Source organism: Phyllostomus discolor, chromosome 1, assembly GCF_004126475.2.
Source record: "Phyllostomus discolor isolate MPI-MPIP mPhyDis1 chromosome 1, mPhyDis1.pri.v3, whole genome shotgun sequence".
Lineage (NCBI taxonomy): Eukaryota > Metazoa > Chordata > Mammalia > Chiroptera > Phyllostomidae > Phyllostomus > Phyllostomus discolor.
This window is the reverse complement of record NC_040903.2, coordinates 199,387,205-199,405,583: the sequence shown is the minus strand read 5'-3', so window position 1 is coordinate 199,405,583 and position 18,379 is coordinate 199,387,205. Positions and strand designations below refer to the sequence as shown.

General features: G+C 48.3%; 1 protein-coding gene across 1 annotated transcript in view; it reads right to left on the bottom strand.

The window, feature by feature from the left end:
* Window positions 1-18,379, bottom strand: part of NRXN3 (neurexin 3) — a 1,487,232-nt gene that overhangs the window by 1,405,431 nt on the left and 63,422 nt on the right. The window contains 1 exon segment of the mRNA XM_036018906.1: window positions 16,688-18,112. Within this exon segment, the coding sequence (XP_035874799.1) occupies window positions 16,688-17,396 (709 nt within the window). The 5' untranslated portion in view covers window positions 17,397-18,112.

Genomic DNA, 18,379 nt, shown 5'->3' with positions numbered 1-18,379 from the left:
CCAGTCCCCTGGCCAACTTCTAGCTGAGTGGCCAACTGTAAGTTACGTTGCCTCTCCAGGTCATAGTTTCCTAAAAGGAGGTGAGCAGGCTGAGCTCGAGAGAAGGGAAGGGTAGTAAAATGTATGTGTTGGGAGCAGATATGTAAATCAAAACAATATTAATTTTATAATTTAATACAAGCAAAAGATTTACATCAAAGTTTAAAAAAGATCTTTCAGTTAGCGGTATTAAGCTGCAATAGACAACAACCACAAAATTGGGAAAATATGAGAGCCTAGCTCAAGTAGTCCATGGCTCAGTAGAATAGCCCATGGGCTCGAATAAGACACCGAGGATGAAAAGTAGGGTGTCCAGGACAGCTTGCGTATTTCTCATGGGAACATGTGTCTGAATCAGGATTAAAATCAGTCATGTGCAGAGACAGAAAAGTCAGAAGACAGGCCAGTGAGGAGAAGAAAGGTGGTACCCTGCATGCTATTGGCACCCCACTGGGCCAGCAGAGAACAGGGTTGGGTCACCGACGGCCTCAGGAACCACTGTTTAAAGCCAGATTGAAGGCAGAGCAGAGTGAGCGAGAGCCCAGTCTCCAGATCAATCTCCTGGACCTGTTTCTTAGGCAGATAGATTGCTTTCTCCCTTCAACTTCAGTTCCCTCCTCTATAAAATCAGGAAAACAATGGTAGAACCTCCTCGTAACAGTGGTTGGGAGAATTAAAGGAAGTCACCTTTGAAAGCACTTACCCCAGTGCCTGGCATGTAGGAATCACTTTATGAGAATTAGTTCATCATCATCATGATTGTTAAATGTAGTCAATCAAAATAAGCAGGTGATGAATCTTAAGATCTCCATGAAATTAAGATGGCATCTTTGAGGCTATACTCAATAACATGACTAGAGGTGGGCACTAAGCTACTACTCAGCCCTAAGTTCACCGGCTCCAACAGAGACCCTTGACCAGCAAACTTGGGCTGGGAGAGCTGCCTGAAAACTGGGCCCCAGAACAGCCCTGGAACCCTGTGACTCCTCGGAACCCTGTGACTCCTTGGAGTGTCTCAGTCACATCCCTGAACTTCACAGAGTCTCTACCCTGCTAGGTATGAAGAGGCCACTGTTAGGCCATGCCCCTCCTTTCAAAGCATCCATCACTTAGTATTGTGTGGTTAATTAAGCATGAAGGCCTACCTGTCTTGTTCATTACTCCACGCCCAGCGCTTGTGCCACACAGTGGGCCCTCAGTAAGTGTTTGCTGCTGTTGTAGAAAGTGGAACAAGGTACTTTTTGGAAAACACGAGTAAGAGATTTCATATAAGCATGCATGCTCACGTAGGCTCCATTTCTTGGTTCCCATCACACACCAGCTGGGCCCCTAACACCTCAATTTCTTCTGCTTAGAAAACGTTTGAAGGCGTTCCCCTTCCTCCCTAGGCTCCCCATTCTGACTTGCGCTGGATAAGCAACTTCAGATTGCTGAACAGCAATACACAACACAGCTGGGTAAAAATTCCTGTGTCCTGAAATTCCTGGAAAACTGTAATGCACAGCAAGCATTTGAAACACGCCCCCACCCCCATCTCCAGTCCCGGGAGAGTCAAAAACAGGAGGAAAGCAGCAAGCAGGCAAGCAGAGCCGAAACTTGATTTCCTTAAGAAAGTATTTTACTTCCTTTCCAAGCACCTCAGCCCTGGGAAGGGACAGAGAAACCACAAGTGAATTAATTATTAGCACTTATATCACTGGTTGCTGAGCCAGGGGCCTCTGTTCCTCTATTCTGGGGCATCTGGTTCTTTGAGCTCACAAGGACCAGAGTCAGAGGACGCCCTCCTGCAACACCAGGAGAAGGTGTGGCCCTGAGCTGAGCGTCAGTGCTGGTACCCAACTCCAAGAAAAATGTAACCAAGGCATTTCATGTTTAGCATACACAGTCTCAAAGAAAAGCAAAGTGCAAATTAGAATGTCAACTTGCTGATCTTGGGCAAGTCACCTCATTTCTCTGGGTTAGTTTCTTTCAGATCGTTGAGTCCTTGGTTCCTGTTGGAGGGTGATACTCTAGGAGCTAAAAACCCTATCATATGGAGAACATCTAAAATTCTCGGGTTCATCATTGATACATGAGACTTAAGTTACTATTTGCAGAAGTTTTCTCAAATTTCTATTTCTAGACATTTTCTCGATTACCTCACTAAATTGAAGGTAGAAGAAAGGCCAATGTGAATAATCTTTGAAACTAAAATATGTAATTTTTTATGCCATTTTATTGCATTCAAATGCAAGCCCCAACTTCAACCAGGTTAAGAAGGTGTACTCTGTCATTGAGCAGTGGAGAATTTTAAGGAACTTTCTTTGGTTCCTAGTTCCCTTCTACATCTCTGGTCATCTACTTTAATCTATTTCATGCATTCCTTTCCCTCCACTATACTAAATATTAAGGTTCCCAAAAGTTTCAAAGTTTGCCTTCTTCACCTTTCAATTATACTCCTTGCCTGGACAACCTTATCTGTGTGCAAACCTTCCCTCACCCCCTAAAACAGCCATTGCTCCTACCCGCCTCTGCCCATCTCTCTGCAGGTGTCCCACAGGGTCTGAAGAGAAGTTGGATGTAGACAAACCAAAATGTATTGTTACCTTTCTTCCACCTTCACCCCAAATATGCTCCTCCCACTGACCTTCCTATCCTAGTTTTATCTACAACCAGAAGAACGTGTTATCAAAGCTCCTCCTCCCCCTTTTCAATAATAATTGGTAATCTGTAATAATTTTTAATAATGGCTAATATCCACCAAGTGCTTACTATGTGCCAAACGTTGTTCTAACCATTCTATGTGCACTAGTTCATGTAAACCTCATAGCAATCCTAAATGGTGGGCACTATTATCCCCATTTCACAGATGGTGCTATTGAAACACAGAGAAGTTAAGTTCTTTGCCCAAGCTGGCACAGCTTGTGTGTGTCAGAGCCAGGCAGCCTGAGCCCCAAAACACTCAAAGTCACTGCCTTTCCAATGATTAAGCTTCTCTCCCTTACATCTCTATAGGCGGCCACTTCTTCCAGCACTACCCTCCTCACCCAGTATAGGCTCTCCTCTCTCACCCGAACCACACCACAGCCCCTTCTCACCTCCCTAGTCACCAGCCAATCCACTGTGCAAAGTGTCTCTAGACTCCTCTTTCTAAAATTCCAATCTGACTGCCACTGCCCAACTGAAAAACTTCTGACCGCTCCCAACTGTAGAGAGAAATAATATCTAAAATCCTTACATAGGGTCTAAGACCCACCTGCCTAATTTCTTCTTTGATTATGCTCCATGGGCCTCAGTCCTTCAAACAGGCCACATTAACCACTGCAAACAATGGGGAACAGCATCCTTCTGGTTCATAGGGCTGCCCCGAATGCCCCTTCCTCCTGGGCTATTAAATGCAGCTTCCCAGTCCCACCCAAGAGTTCCCACTGTGAGATTTCCTCCAACCCGGCCCCCACCCCAAGCAGGGTGGAACACTCCCTTCTGAGCTACTCTACAAACATTCTCCCTAGCATATGAGCAGCTCCAATGTGTGTCACACCTGTTTGCCTGACAGGCTTCTCAACGAGACCATAAGCTCCTCAAGGGCAAGGACCACACTGGCACATAAGAGGCACTCACTCCATGAATATTAGAAGAGTGAACTTATTCCAGTAAACAGATGGCCTGTTCCTACAAATAGATGATTATACATCACTGAACGCTTTGTCAGTGCTTCCAGATACTTCCAAGACTTGGGTCCCTTACACATTCCAAAGTTGCCTTAGTAAATACCATGACTTTTATGCTGAAAGCAGCTCTGACATAGTAGTCCCAATAAATCGATTCTAAGTTGAAAATATCAAAAGTTGAAAATGCATTTAATACAGATAGCCTACCAAATATCGTAGCTTAGCCCAGGCTACTTTGCATGTGCTGAGCCTGGACTTGGGCAAAATCATCCAACACAACGAACACGCTGGCGAGGGTGTCCAACCCTCAGGCTGCACGAGGCCCAGGATGGCTATGAATGCAGCCCGACACAAAATCATAAATTTACTTAAACCCCTTTTTTGTGCCCATCAGTTTTCATGTTTTTGTATATTTAACGTATGGCCCAAGACAACTTTTCTTTTTCCAGTGTGGCCCAGAGAGGCCAAAAGTTTGGACACCCCTGACAGTATCAGTAGTTTACAGTCGCGATTGCAGCGCTGACTGGGTCCACGGCTCGCTGCCAGTGCCCAGCACTACGAGAGAGAGAATCGTGCCTCATACTGCTAGCCCAGGAAAAGACAAAGACTCCAGATTCGAGAATGGCTTTTACTGAATGCTATCACTTTTGCACCATTGTAACGGCCAAAAAAATCATAACTGGAACCAATGTAAGTCGGGGCCATCTGAATAAATAATTCCAGACACCAAGGCTTTGGAAGGAGGGAGGTATGACTGCAGCATCTTCACATGGGGCCCTCCAAAATCACCTGGCCCAGTCAATCACCACACCACACACCAGGCTGAAGATAGAGTGGAAGAGCCAACACACACCACGGGCATCAGGAGCACTCTTGGCAGCGGCCTCCACCTGAAAGCTGCAGCCCCAGGGGTGAGGGACCTCAACAGGAAGCCAAGAGTAACTGTAACTGATTAAAGAGAGAGAAATATCCACTAAAGTGGCCTCCAAACCTTTCTGACCAAATTCCCCATTAGAAAAACGTAATTTTACTATGTTCTTCCAATAGATGAATATTTATTTATAAATGATTTGCATATGTTAACCATACATGTTGTTGTTTCCTTACCAAATTCCCCTAAAATGGTCTTACATCTGCCCCCCTTTCAAGGCCACTAATGTTGAGAGTAATCTTCCCACGCTCTGAAAGGCTGGGGATGTGTATGATCAAACATAGGGTGGGTCTGGCTGCTGAGAGCTCCAGACCATGGAGTCCTGGATTTGGAGGCACACACTCCTGACAGGTGTCACTTCAGCACCTGCTGTAGCCCTTCCTGTGACTGGGCTTGGTAAAGCTATGTATGTCATGGGGCAACAGCTCTATGAATCAAAAGTCTTCCTCTAGAGCTCCGGTCCCTTCAAGTCTCCTGCCCTGTATCCACTCCCTCTTCTACATGGCAGCTCTTCCGCTATCTGAGGACAATTATCCTGTCCCCAGGGAGCCTCGCCTTCTCCAGGGAATCCACAGGAGCTAATGCGGCCTCTCCATCTCCAGTGACAACAACGTGCCTGTCTCAAACAGCCATTCCACACGCATTTACATGGTCCCAGGCTGGCTGCTGCCTATAATTGTCACAGGAAACCATTGGTTTGTAAACAACAACAAAAACCCTCTCTCTGGTCTGTCTCAAGTAGATCAAACCAAGTGGACTGTGACTGTGCTTGACACAGATTCAACGAAAACTTTCCCCCAGTAAACACACCATGTTTTCCATTGAAAAAGAGAAAGCATTTCCAATGGTGGCCCATGCCACTCTGGTCCAAGTCATGTCTGACCTCACTGATTAAGTCATTCAGCAGCCATCGCTGAGCTCTCATTCCTGGGGCCCTGCATCCATCCATCAGTTATTAGTGAGCACATACACATATACACAGACAGATGTGTGTGCAAGCAAAATATGAATGCACACTCACACATGCACACACAGTGTGCTTTATTAAGAAAACAAACATTTTTTGAACACCTGCTTTTTGTCATATACCAGAAACATGGCATTTACCACCCAAGCCTATATGTCCAGTAATTAACGAAGGGCAATAGAGTTCCACTTTGATTTCCCATCTCATAGTTCTCAAAGAGAGTACCTCTTCAAGTATGTTTCTACCACAGGAATTAGGAAACCCAGCTGAGCTACTGCAACTTGTATTAAGGATGTGAAAGCCAAAGGGAGCCAAGAGACACATTAAAATGTAGCCACTGGTTATATATTCTACTAGGGGAAAAAATAGCCACGCTCTGCATTAACACAAGGCTGAAAACTCAACATCAGGAAAAGCAAACAGCGAAGTTTCTGCAGCAACTGAAACTCAACCATCTTCTTCACATGTGGCCATTACCACTTGACTGTGAGACAGTCAGGCCCAAGTCCCAGCACACGCTTGGAGTCCATGGAGCCTGGGTGGACAATGGGACCTCAGAGTCAAAGCCAGTGACTCTGGGTACATTTCAATGCTTGGACTCAAAATGATGTCTTCGGGCTTTGCTCTTAAAAGGAAACTGTTTTAAACCACAACATTATAAGACGGGTCTCCTCTCTTAGCTGCAGTGTCAGCAAGGTGACTGTGAATGGGAAGATGGCTGAGAGCCAAGACTAGCCTCATCCCCTTTGGCGCATAGGAGGGAATTCCAGTCTATGCCAATGCGGGAATGACATCTTCTAATCTCACCTAAACCCTCTCCCCAGGAGACTTCTGCCCAGCAGTGCCAACAACATGGGACACCCAGAGCAACCTGGCAATGGAGGAAGCATCCTCAGACAGAGCACATGCTTCCAAGGCCAGTTTCTAGGAGCAGCTACTCAATACTGCTCCATCTCAGGCCCCTATCTTTTATTTTAAGCATCCTGTTAGACTTTTTAGCAAAACCTTGATACCTTTTGGGGTGTCTGACTCTGGCTGACGGGATGGACTTGCCCAGCAAGTCCAATCCAATTCCATTTTCCTCTGTTCCATGGCATTTTAGAACTTCTCATCTTATTGCTGAGCCATTAGAGATTTCCAGGGGGCTCCTTGGAAATTCAGATGCTGAAAGCTAGCTGTGTATGGAAGATGATGGGGTATCTTAGGGGATGAAATGAGGCACAGATAATAAAGCCAGAGATGGGCTGACATGAATCTTTCAGAGTGCAAGCTCCCCAGGAACAGAATGACTGGAGCATGAATCACCTGCTTACATCAGACTCTCTTCCCACACCAATGCCTCCCCCATTGTTTAAGATTAATCACGAGCAGTTAATTCTAAATAACTCAGCGGTGTGTGCACCGCTAGTGCCATATTAGAGAGTCCCTTATGAATTTTACCTTGACACAGGGTTATTTCCTGCAAAGCATCACCCAGGAATGTTATGGCCCACCCCTCACCCACAAGGCCCATTGCAAAGGTCAGATTGCTTTTATTAGAATGAGGACCAGTGCAGAAGTGGCTGGGAAGCTGAGTTTGGCCCAATGCAGGAAGAGCTGGCTCCCTGGCAGCAGTGATCAGAGATGCATTAGGCTGCCTTGAAAAGCACTGAGCCCCCATCACTGCAGTTGACTGGAGGTGGCAGGGGGTGAGTGGAACAAATGTACAGTGGAAAAGAGGATGGGAAATGAGTAGTTCATCCCCATGACCTTCAAAATCCCCTCCAAACTTATCTCATGATTCTCCACCATGTGCTCTGGTTTCCAATGCACCACACAGGGCAAAGCCATGACCAGGAAGCCATACAAATGCCACACCATCTTCTACACAGGTCATGGGATGCCTGTGCACTTCATCCGTACACCGGAAGAAGCCTCAGAGGGACTCACAGAACATCGCCTCAGCCTGAACTCCAGCCCCGTCTTTCCTGACCCAGATCAAGCAAATACACCATAGAGTGACTCATCTTTTAAGAATTCCCTGGATAAGAGGCTTAACACCCTTGGCCACAGAGACAGGACCCCTCCTGGAAGAGAAAGAAGCCTGAGAGAATGAGGAGGGAGAATGGGACCATGAGTGTCTGATGACTTCCCAGCCTTGCCAGTCCCCTTCCACGGTTTGGATCACAGATAAGGGGTTTCAGCCATCCCTCTTTGTGTATGGTGTTTTGTTTTTTTTAATTCTCACTGGAGGGTATGTTTATTGATTTCAGAGAGAGAGGAAAAGAGAGAGGAACATTGATTGGTTGCCTCCTGTATGTGCCACATCAGGGGATGGAACCCACAACCTAGGTATATGTCGTGAGAGGAAGTCGAATCTGCAAACTTTTGGTGCACAGAAAACATTCCAACCAAATGACTGACCTGGCCAGGGCACTTGTTTTTATTTGAAAGCTAAGAACTTATTAAGCAAGTAAGCTGTTTTCTCACACTACAATGTCTCTGTTCTGCAGGGGCTATAGGTAGCACACTGTGACCACCCCTGGAGGAGAGGTTATGGAGCTGCCGGGAAAGCACTGCCTGCCACAGTGGAGGCACCAGCCCTAGGACGCCAACAACCACTGGGCTGCCGGGCTCTGTCCTCTGAGGACTTCACGCAGGCAAGCGGACTGCTGCAGGAGAGCCAGATCAGCAGGTGAGAGGATCGGATGCATGGTTTCGTGGAGAAACTTGAAGGCAAACCTCCCCAGAGTCATTTTCTCAGCTATAAAGAAAGCGTACTTAAATAAAAGCCTCAGTGAAGCCAAAAGAATCCTAAATGCATTTCACAGCTTAAGCCAGGGGCTTCAAGTTGCCTATAGCTCACGCAACTGCCTTTCTTTCATCTCCACATCTTCAGGCCCTTGCATACCCTTCCAGAATACAGCGCCTGTCCCCTGCCCCACCCACAATCAGCTGAAAGCATTCACAGTCTCGAGGACCACATGCAAAGTCAGTTTTATCAGAGTGGCACTAGGTGGTTTGGCTGAATGACTATGAGATCAATTTGTTTCTAAAAGCTGCTGGTACTGGTTCTTGGCTTAAAAAAATTTTTTTTTAACTTTGGAAAATATATTATTTAGAAACATTGTGGACATCGTCGGAGGTCTGAAAGCAGATATAGAGAATGATACATTTAAAGGAGCCCTGTATTGCTTTTATATAGGTCATCCAAAGACATCAATTTCTGGAGAACAACAGCCGTAATGACAACCCACTGGCACTGTCAGTTCCCAAATAGATCACGGAGACAGGCCTGCAGAGCACGCTGCCTGACTCTCCTCCGTCAGCCACAGCCTGTCACCTGTAACACAGTCCCCCACCGAGCCGCGGCAAACCAAACATCCCAGCTCCGCCTGGGGAAATCTCAGGAGGACGACCGGGGTGTTCCCTCTGTTTAAACACCAGCTCCTTCCTCCAGATCTACGGCAAACATTTCCAAACACTTCCTCTCTTTACCAACGGATCTCTTAGATGTCTTCTCCTCCCCCCACGCCTGCCCAAACCATATTCCTACGTGCCCTCATCCCCTCCCCGTGGCTGTTCCTGCCCCGTTGGTTATGAAGTGAAGGTAAAGTCGTCTGTGATGAAGGGTCGTTAGGTCATCAGGGAATCACACACACACCCAGAGCCACATTGCTGTCACCAGACAGCAACACATCTTCTTGACAGAGGCGGATGCACAGAGCTGGGGCTGGGAACGTGTGATCCTGAGGACTCCTTCAGAAAAGAGTTATAAATGCAAAATGAGGTGCAGGGCCTTGGAAGGGGCCCATTCGAGTGAGGATATGTAACAGCTTTAGTTGCATGGTGAATCCGCCTCTGTAATAATGCCCCCTCCCACACACACAATGGAAAAGAGAAGGACAGACAGAGAAAGGGAGTTTGGTTTTGTTATCTGTGGAGAGAGTCAGAAGGCAGCAGGAGAGCCAGAAGGAGTCTGGACAAGTCATCCAGGAGCTCCGTCTTTTCCCACCAACCCTGCGTGGGGTGCTGTGTGCTTCCAGGCACCTGGAAAACCAGAGGTAAGTCCGCAGAGGTCACGCTGTCCAGTGCTGCTCCAGCATCATGTCGTTTGCTCCAACTGCCGCAGGACTCATGGGTCCAATCCCAGTCACTTGATTTCAAACCAGGGTCTCGAGGGTGAGAATGGAATGCTGCAAATCATTCATTTCATTCTCTCTCCTGCTCTCATATTCTCTCTTTCTCCTCTGACTGGGACGAGCAAGTCCCCGGGGACTGGTCTAGCTGATAACCTCCTACACCAGGAGTTTGACATTTTGCTTATCGTCAGCATCCAGAGAGGCAATGCTCCATTTCACCATGGAGACACAGGCCATTTGTGTTAATTGAGCAGGGAGCCGAGGAGCAAAACAAAAACTCCACGGTGGGCATCGGGGCTCTCAGGTCCCAGAGACACCCGCCCTCACACTCACAGCAGGCTCCAAGGCGCTCAGGTGTGGTCTGCTCACCTTTTCAGTGGGATGGTGAGGCCTGCCTACCTGCCCCACCTGCCCCATCGGATTGCTGTGGGGGCCAGAACACCACGTTTGCAGACAAAGAGCTGGGCACACAGTCCAGCAGGCACAACCGATGCTCAGTGACCCCATACTCTTGGGCAGGGGCAAATGGCCATGAAATTGGATTCTATACCCTTTGGGACCCCCCCCCCTCCTTTTATCTCTGCCACCTCTCAAACGGGAGTGAAGGAAATTGGCAGAGGTGGGGGAAACTCAAAGAAAAGCTTCAAACCTGTGAAACCAACTTGATACACAGTTTCTTCTTATCTGCATCAGGAGACCAACGGCCAGAGTCAGAGTCAGAACTTGTTCTTTCCCCGAGTCTATGCTCATCATACCTTTATAGGTCTTGTCTCATTTCATGCTCCCAACAATTCCATACAGTGTGATTTCTTATTATCCCTGCTTTGCTGCGGGGCAGGATGGCACAGTAGTTAAGTGTGGGCTCTGAAGCCACACTGCCCGGGTGCGAACCCCAGCTTTGCCTCCTATTAGCTGTGCGACCTTGAATAAGTCACTTGACCTCTTGATCCTTGGCTTCCTTACCTTCAAAGTGTGCATAACAATAAAGTGTGTCAAGAGTGGTTGTGAGGGTTAAAGACTTAATATAAGCAAAGCAGTCAAGACAGTACAGGCATAGAGTGGGTGCTCCATGATTATTAGCCGTCATTATTATTATTACTATTATTATTATTATTGACGAGGATACTGAAGCTTCCAAAACCTTCTCCAAAGACACATGACTTGTAAGTGGACAAGCCCAGATTTAAATTCAAATCTTTTTCACTCCAGAAGCCATGCTCTTAACCACTACACTAAACTTTGTTCAAGTCCCACATTTCTCTGCTTCTCAGTTTCCTCACCTATAAAATGGGGCTAGTTAATGATATCAACAACATAGGAGTGTTGTGAGGGTTCGATGAGATGACTCATATAAAGCACCCAGGATGTCAGGCATATGATGGTATTTAATAATAGTAGTAGTAGTAATAATATCGCTACTATTTTTGTCCAGGGAAGGTACCTGACCTTCAGGGCCCTGTCCAGAGCCTCTCTCACTCTAGATCCATGTCTGGGGCTTCACTGCTCTGGACACGCGCTGCAGGGCCAGTGACTGCAGGGCAATAGGAGTCGTAGGGGTGGCGTATGTTAGTCCCATCCCCCAAGTACATCCCACCCCCCACCTCTCCTGTCCTGTGAAGGGGAGAGGAGACCCAGCTGATGGGCAGCTGTCCCAGGAACTGGAAGCCATCTTTCCAGGGCAGCCTGCAAAGCGAGATAGGGGACTTGAAGATAATTACCCCCCAGCACTGGGCCTGTGGTGTCTCATTACCAAATGCAAATGCAAGTTCACATGCCACTCAGGGCCCCTGGCAAAATGCATGCCGACCCTCAACCGTGCTGAATCTGGGCTGAAGCATCACCCCAGGCCCACCCCCTCTGCAGCCTGCAGCTGGTGTGCAGGCTCTGCAAAGGAAGATGGCTGCTCTCACCCCACTGAAGGGAACAAGGAAGAAGGGTCTTATTTCTCTGAAGGAGGCAGAGATGCTATTTGGGGTGGGGGGGGATGGTAAAAAAAAAAAAAAAAAAAAAAAACGCTCTTCCCTCAACAGTTAAAAGAGGGATTATTGGAGCAAGTGGCAGGCGGCTGCTCTGCCATTTAGCATACAGCACACCCAGGCAATTTCATTCGGTAATCAGGAGGAGAGGAGGGAAAAAGAGCAATCAGACCCCTATTCAGGCTCCGTTTAGCGACAGCCCCTGCTGGCTGGGCTGGTCCCACCTAGCCTGAATGCGGGTGGGGCACCGTGTCTCAGAAGCAGCAGTCCTCCTTTGTGTGTGTTTCAAGGCTTTGCTTCTGTGCTAGGGGCTCCATCCTGGGGAGAAGGATGCTGAAAGGAGTTAGCCTCTACCCTCTGACTGACTACTCACAACTCCCTCCAGCCCCCAGCCCCCAGACCTTTTAGGGCTGACACAGGTTAGGAACAAAGCTCATTACAATTCTGGCAGGTTGTACACTTGGGAGGGGGAGGGAAAATGATTGTGTTTCTACACAAGTGCCCAGAACAGGAGGATCCAGCTGTGGCAATCACTGGTACCCAACTCCAGCATCTGATGCCTTTTGCCCTTGGTAAATGCTCAGGTAAGCACCTCCTCTTGGAAAACCATTCCATCTTCGTTCTGGCTTTGAGAAATGAGAGAAGAGTCCCAAAATTCTCAATAAAAAGAAAAGTGATTAAAATTAACTTTCAGGAAGGCATACCAAGGCTACACAGTGGTGCTGAGTATCAATCAAACCAACTGGAGTAGCATGCCAGCTTCAGACACGAGGAGAGATGGGGGGTGGGAGACTGGCAGACACCACACAACAGTGTGTTTGCATTGTAATAAGGGCCTGGCCCCTGTCACCAATGCCTACCACTATACTCCACTGCAGGATCTCAACACCTGACAACTGTACAGTCGAGACTCAAGACAAGCAGCCTGTGGTTTGTGCACCTGCCCACTTCAGCAGGAATAGATGGCTGGCCCATATAATGGGATTTGGAACGAGAGATCAGGCAGCGAGGTCCTCTCCATCTTTCCCCAGCCCCACCCTACCTGCAACAGGCTGACACCATGCTAAATGGCTCTTCAGGGAGACTAGCACTGCAATGTATGCACCTTGGGTATGAGTCAATTCTTCCTGACCATAAGATTGTTGAGAAATTCAATACATGCACATTTATAACTAGGAACGGATTAAAAATAAGCAATCCGGTTTAAACTCATTTCAAGGCAATGACAAACTCTCAACGATGCATGAGGGACCTGCTCTGTGAAGGGAGCTCAGGATACCTCCTTGTTGCCCAGTGAGCTTCAAGGCTGCCCGTAACAAGAACGTGCTGAGCAAACACCAGGTGAATTTGCTGTGCCATAGCTGAATGAAATTCCAAAGCAGATATGTATAGATAGATATAGATGATAGATATAGATGATATAGATATAGATAGATGTAGGTATAATTTCAGAATCATTTTGAATCACCTGGACTTCTGTCCTCCAAAAACATGACTGAAAAGGCAAGACTACATGGCAACATGAACAAATCTGAAGTTAAGCACCAAAACATTTTATTCATAAACATAACAGGTAGAAGTAAAAACATGTGCGGCTTCTCCCTCCATGGTGCCAAAATGTTCAATGTGACCATTAATTGCACTGGCAGTCTTGAAATGAAGAATGAAGCCTTCCCATGCAAGCTGTGTGGAGCTGGGTCTACAGTCAGAGCTAAGAGCCTTTCACCACACAAAAGAGAAGACATTGTGTCCAGGACCTCTTACCTCTAGGCCCAGCTCTCCCACAGCAACTACCTCTGGTGTCCTCTGGGTCTTACCCAGAGAAGACACCCAACAGGGGATGAAAATAGCCCAAAGCCCATTGGAGAGACAGGCCCCTTTGTGCATTCTTCCTGAGGTGCAGTATGGAGACATTTGGGAGCCATCGAGGCGTAGAAAGCCAGGCAGTCCAAGCAAACATCAACACTGCCAGCATGCTAGCAGCTAATGGACCACAGAGAGCACCTCCAACAGGCCCTGGCCACATCCATCTGAAGCTGCAGGAGCCCGCTCAGCTCTTGCTGCTCTTGAACTGCTGAAGCATGAAGTACAAAGCGAATCTTCCACACCAAATGCAAGCCCTCATGCAATCAAATGGTAGGGCCCATCCTGCAAACAGGGACAATCAGATGTCTGGTACATGGGACCGACTGCTGGGAATAAGTCCTCTGGTTTCAGTTTGTGACCTGTGCAGTTTAAAGGAGGATGGGGGTAGGGGAGGGAATGGATGTCTCCTCACTACCTGCTATCTTCAGGACAATGGACAGGCATTTGTTTGTCTATTTATCTTGTTTTATGCAGATCTACTTGACACTTAGCAGCTGCTGTGATTCCCTCCCCCTTAATACATTACAGGTGAGTTTTTCCTGTTTACTCTTAAAATTAACATGTGTGGGGAGAACAGGTATTCTCTAAAAGCCTGTGATGCATTTTTGTGACTGATTAGACATGATGACAATTACCAGGATCAATAGGCTCCAAGTTATCAACAGTAAATTCTGGTATTTCCCCAATAGCTGCCCTTGCCTCAGCCTTTGTACTGCTCTGTTCCAAGCCAAACGATGTTCCTCTTACTACACCATTTATTTTTTTCTATTTACACAGAGAATCAATGAGCTAAGCTGTGTGTTTGCCTTCTACAGATAGAAGTATCAATCGATAGCCATGAGAAGATCTGAACCCTGTAAAAAGAAGTATTATTAAAACATACACATTGCATTTAGCTATTAAAAATGTATCCTAAATCTGCTTCAGAGAAATTCTGCTGCAGACCACACACATACAAAAAGAGAGGGAGGGAGGGAGAGAAAGAGAAGACAAATTGTGTACACATACAGTACAGAGAGTCTTCCTGCAGAAAAGTGCTGATCCAGACCTGCCCAGAGGAAATGAGTTCTTTTTAAACACAAAAAATGCAATCAGGGATAATCAGCAAGTTAACAACACACTTGCAGACACCCCGGTCCCTAGAAAGGAAGAATGCCAGCTTTCCATACACGTTCTGAGAACTGAACAGATCCTTTGGGCGAATGAAAAACAAGTGATCGTGTCAGCGTCTTCAGGCAGAACTTTCTCCAAAGCCCAAGAAGCTTTGGAACAGCAGTCAGCTCCAGAAGGCACCTGCTTGTGAGAAGCACTTCGATAACAACTTTCCTGAAGTGGCTTTGTGGGTTGGGGTTGGTTTAGCCCCACCTCCGCATCCCTTTTTCCAATGGGTTCAACGGCAGAAAGAAACAGAAGCCAGAAAAGGATGGCAGGCAGGTCTCGCATCTGCCTGCCCTGCAGCCCATCCAAAGGAAGGAAGGTGCGACGCCCAACCCAGTAAAGAAGCAGCGGAGACCCAGGGACACTCCTGTGATCACCCACACATGCCCTACACGAGGCCTCCAACAAGACCCAGAAGGTGTCCTAGTCTCCAGCACGCGTCACCTGTGAAATGAACTTAGTTTTGATTAAAAAGATGTTAAATGGCTACTAGTAACTAAGGTTCTTACCAACTACAACCAGCTTCAGGGGTTCAGCTGTCCTAGGAAAGTCTGAGGAACACTTGCAGACATTATTTCTCACTACAAATTGCAAGGCCGTGGGGCCTCACCTCAATGAGGAGATCCTGGGAGTAAGGGCTAAGACAGTTACTTGGCCCTGCCTACGTGACCTCCTTCGACCTGTTGGTTCTCAATCTCGGTGCACAATAGAATCACCTGGGGAGCCTCAATCATACACAGAGGCTTGGATCCTACCTCCCCCAGCTTCTGAATAAATTGGTCCGCACTATGGCCTGAGAGTCTTTAAAGTCATCCAGGTGATCCTAATGTGCAGCCAAGGTTGAGAACCACTATTCTGCTCTTTACCATCCCACCACCACCACGAAAGCACCAGCATGAGATGGCAACACAGATGTGTCTAGAAGAATCCAGGGCTTCACTCAAAAAGGATAAGAGAAAACGTACCTCCTTTGCTTCATCCTCATCCCACCTACCTACATATACCCACGTGACCAGTTCTCACATACCTGGCCGCTTCAATGGTCTTTCCTACTGAAATCTAGGCATTGAGTGAGTCCAGCAGTCCAGGAATCTGGATTTTAGGTAAAGTCTGCCCACTTCTCAGATCTAATCCCAAACAGTCAGAATTTGGTGAATAAGGTGAGGGCAGCCTATGCCCTTGGGCACAAACCCCTTCCTCCCTCTACCTGGGAAGTTGTTGTTGAACTTGGGACTTCCTCCAAAGCTATGCTGAGTATTGCTGGCTCCTTCAGTGGCTTGGCTGGACAAGGGTTCTGTCATCTTCTGTGCTTTCCTGTACCACTCTCATACATGGAGAGGAGAGGATATGAAAGAAGAACCCCACATGAAAAATCCTAGTGCTAGAATGAGGAAGAGAGATGGTCCATTACCAGATGCATCCTCCACCCTCTATAGGCCTCCCAGCAGATGTGGGAACAACTGAAGGGCTGGGTTTACAGTGGGGTCAAGCATGGACCTGCACTCCATCCATCCTAGTTCTTTGCATAGGCATTCCTTCTGCTGGGGATTATAAGGAGGAAGTAACGGGGTGTTTCCCTTCCCTCCCCAAGGGTCCAATTCTCAAGAGATCTAGAGGGACAGAGATAACCACTTTGCCCATTTCTATCTGGTTTCTTGCCTTGTGTTGATCCTGCTAAGCTGTGCTGTGATGGAAGGAGTAAGCTGGGCCAGGCACAAATACTGCAGTCATTCCACCCAGCCCTTTGAGTAAGAAGCCCATGATTGAGTAGCCAAGATTCTCTTTCTGCTGAGAGCTGATGGATTTTCCATTGAGAGCAAGCAAGGGATTTACTAGCTCCTTCATAAAAGGACCCCATTATCTACCATGCAGCTAAAGGTACACATTAAAGACACAGCTGGTTTCTATCAGAGCCCTTGGTCTTCACCCAACCCACTAGGTGGGTTCTAAGAACAGAGGAATAGGGAGGAGGGTCTTACCTTCTGAGCAGAGCTTGCCACCATAGCCAGTGGTAGAGCAGTCACAAGTGGGATGGCCATCCAGGAGAAAGCAGATCCCACCATTTTCACAGGGACGGTCACCGCAGGGTCCCTCAGCATCCAACTGGACACCCTGGCTCCCCAGAAGCCGAGGCTCTGAGTTGCCGTACTTGAGATCCAGGATGAATCCCTTGAATCCAGGCATGGCCTGTACTCCCTCTAGGGTCAGGGCAGAAGGTCGTATGTCTGCGGGGACTCCGCCCAGGAACAAGTCACTGACCACATCCATGTAGGGCCGCTGGGGCTGTAGCTCCCCAGACTGGCCCTCACCATCCAGCACCAGCAGCGTACGCAGGTGGTCACGGCTCACCATGAGGAAGTGCCAGCTGCTGTCATTCACCTGTTTGTTGGACAGCACTGCAGTCTCAGCACAGTCCATGCTGAGGCGGAGCTGCACGCGGCCATCCACCAGGGAGAGGCAGAGGAAGTCGCAGACGCCACCATCGTCCAGGTAGAGGAGCAGCCCTGTGGAGACGTTGGTCTTGAACTGGAAGCTCAGGTCACTGCGCGTGCTGGCATCCCAGCGGAGGTAGCGGGCCCACTGGTTGGGGAGGCCCATGAATTCGAGGCCCAGGCAGAGCCCCAGCAGGGACCCCAGCAGCACGCTCACCTTCAGGGTGAAGAACACTGAGTGCATGGTGAAACTCATCGTGGCTGCCAGGACCGATCAAGCCCGGGGATCAGACAGTTGGGGACAGCCCTCGGGGACTAACCCCTCTTTGCAGAGAAGGGAGAGGGGCAGAGGAGATGGGTGGGGGGACAGAGAGCACACAAGAGGAAGAAGTTGCAAGCACAACTATCGAGAGGGTGAAGAAGGAGGAAAGTGAAGAGGACAGCCCCAGGTGGGCACTCCAGCAAGAAATTCACAAAAGAGGCAGAGGAAAAAGACAGGGCAGCAGAAGAGGAGGAAAATCAGGTGGGTCGGCGAGGGCCTGGCGTGAGGAGCCAAGTGACTTTCTCCAAGAAAAGATCTCAGCTATCCATGTGGATCCGGAGGCCTTGATTCAAGGAGGAGAAGGTGCCCGGTGGATGAAAGCCTTCAGCAATGCACTCCTCCCGTTGGACCCTGAAACACCCCAGCCAGGGAGGCCAGGGACAGGGCTAGGGTCCGGGGTGCCGTGATGGAGGAGGAGTGAGCAGCGAGGTGAGACAGGTGAAAGGTAGAAATGGGCCAAGGACCAGTCCTGAAGTTCTACCCCCCTAGCAGCAGGGTGCTGCAGGGAGAACGGTGGCTGGAAGCAGAGTGCTCACGCAGAGCAGGGCCCAGGGCAGAGCGGAAGCAGACTCAGGCTTCATGGTGTGGGCCAGAAGCAGTCCTGCCCATAACCTGCTTCCCAGGATTCCAGAAAAAGACCTGCGGGAAGACTGGGGATGGGGAGGAAGGAGAGAAGAGAGGAAGATTAAGGCATGTGTCAGGAAAACACTGCACCCTATTTCACAAATATCGATGGGGTGTGGACTATGAGCCAGGCTATTCTAGTGATTCCTACAGCACTTGGTGCTTCCAACAGGATGGAGGCCCAGGGTTCTTCCAGAGCCATTGCAGGACCTGGAGCTCAGCTCCTGATAATGTACTCAGTCTTCACATATGCAAAAATGGCAGAACCCACCCCACCCAAAGTCTTATCAGCA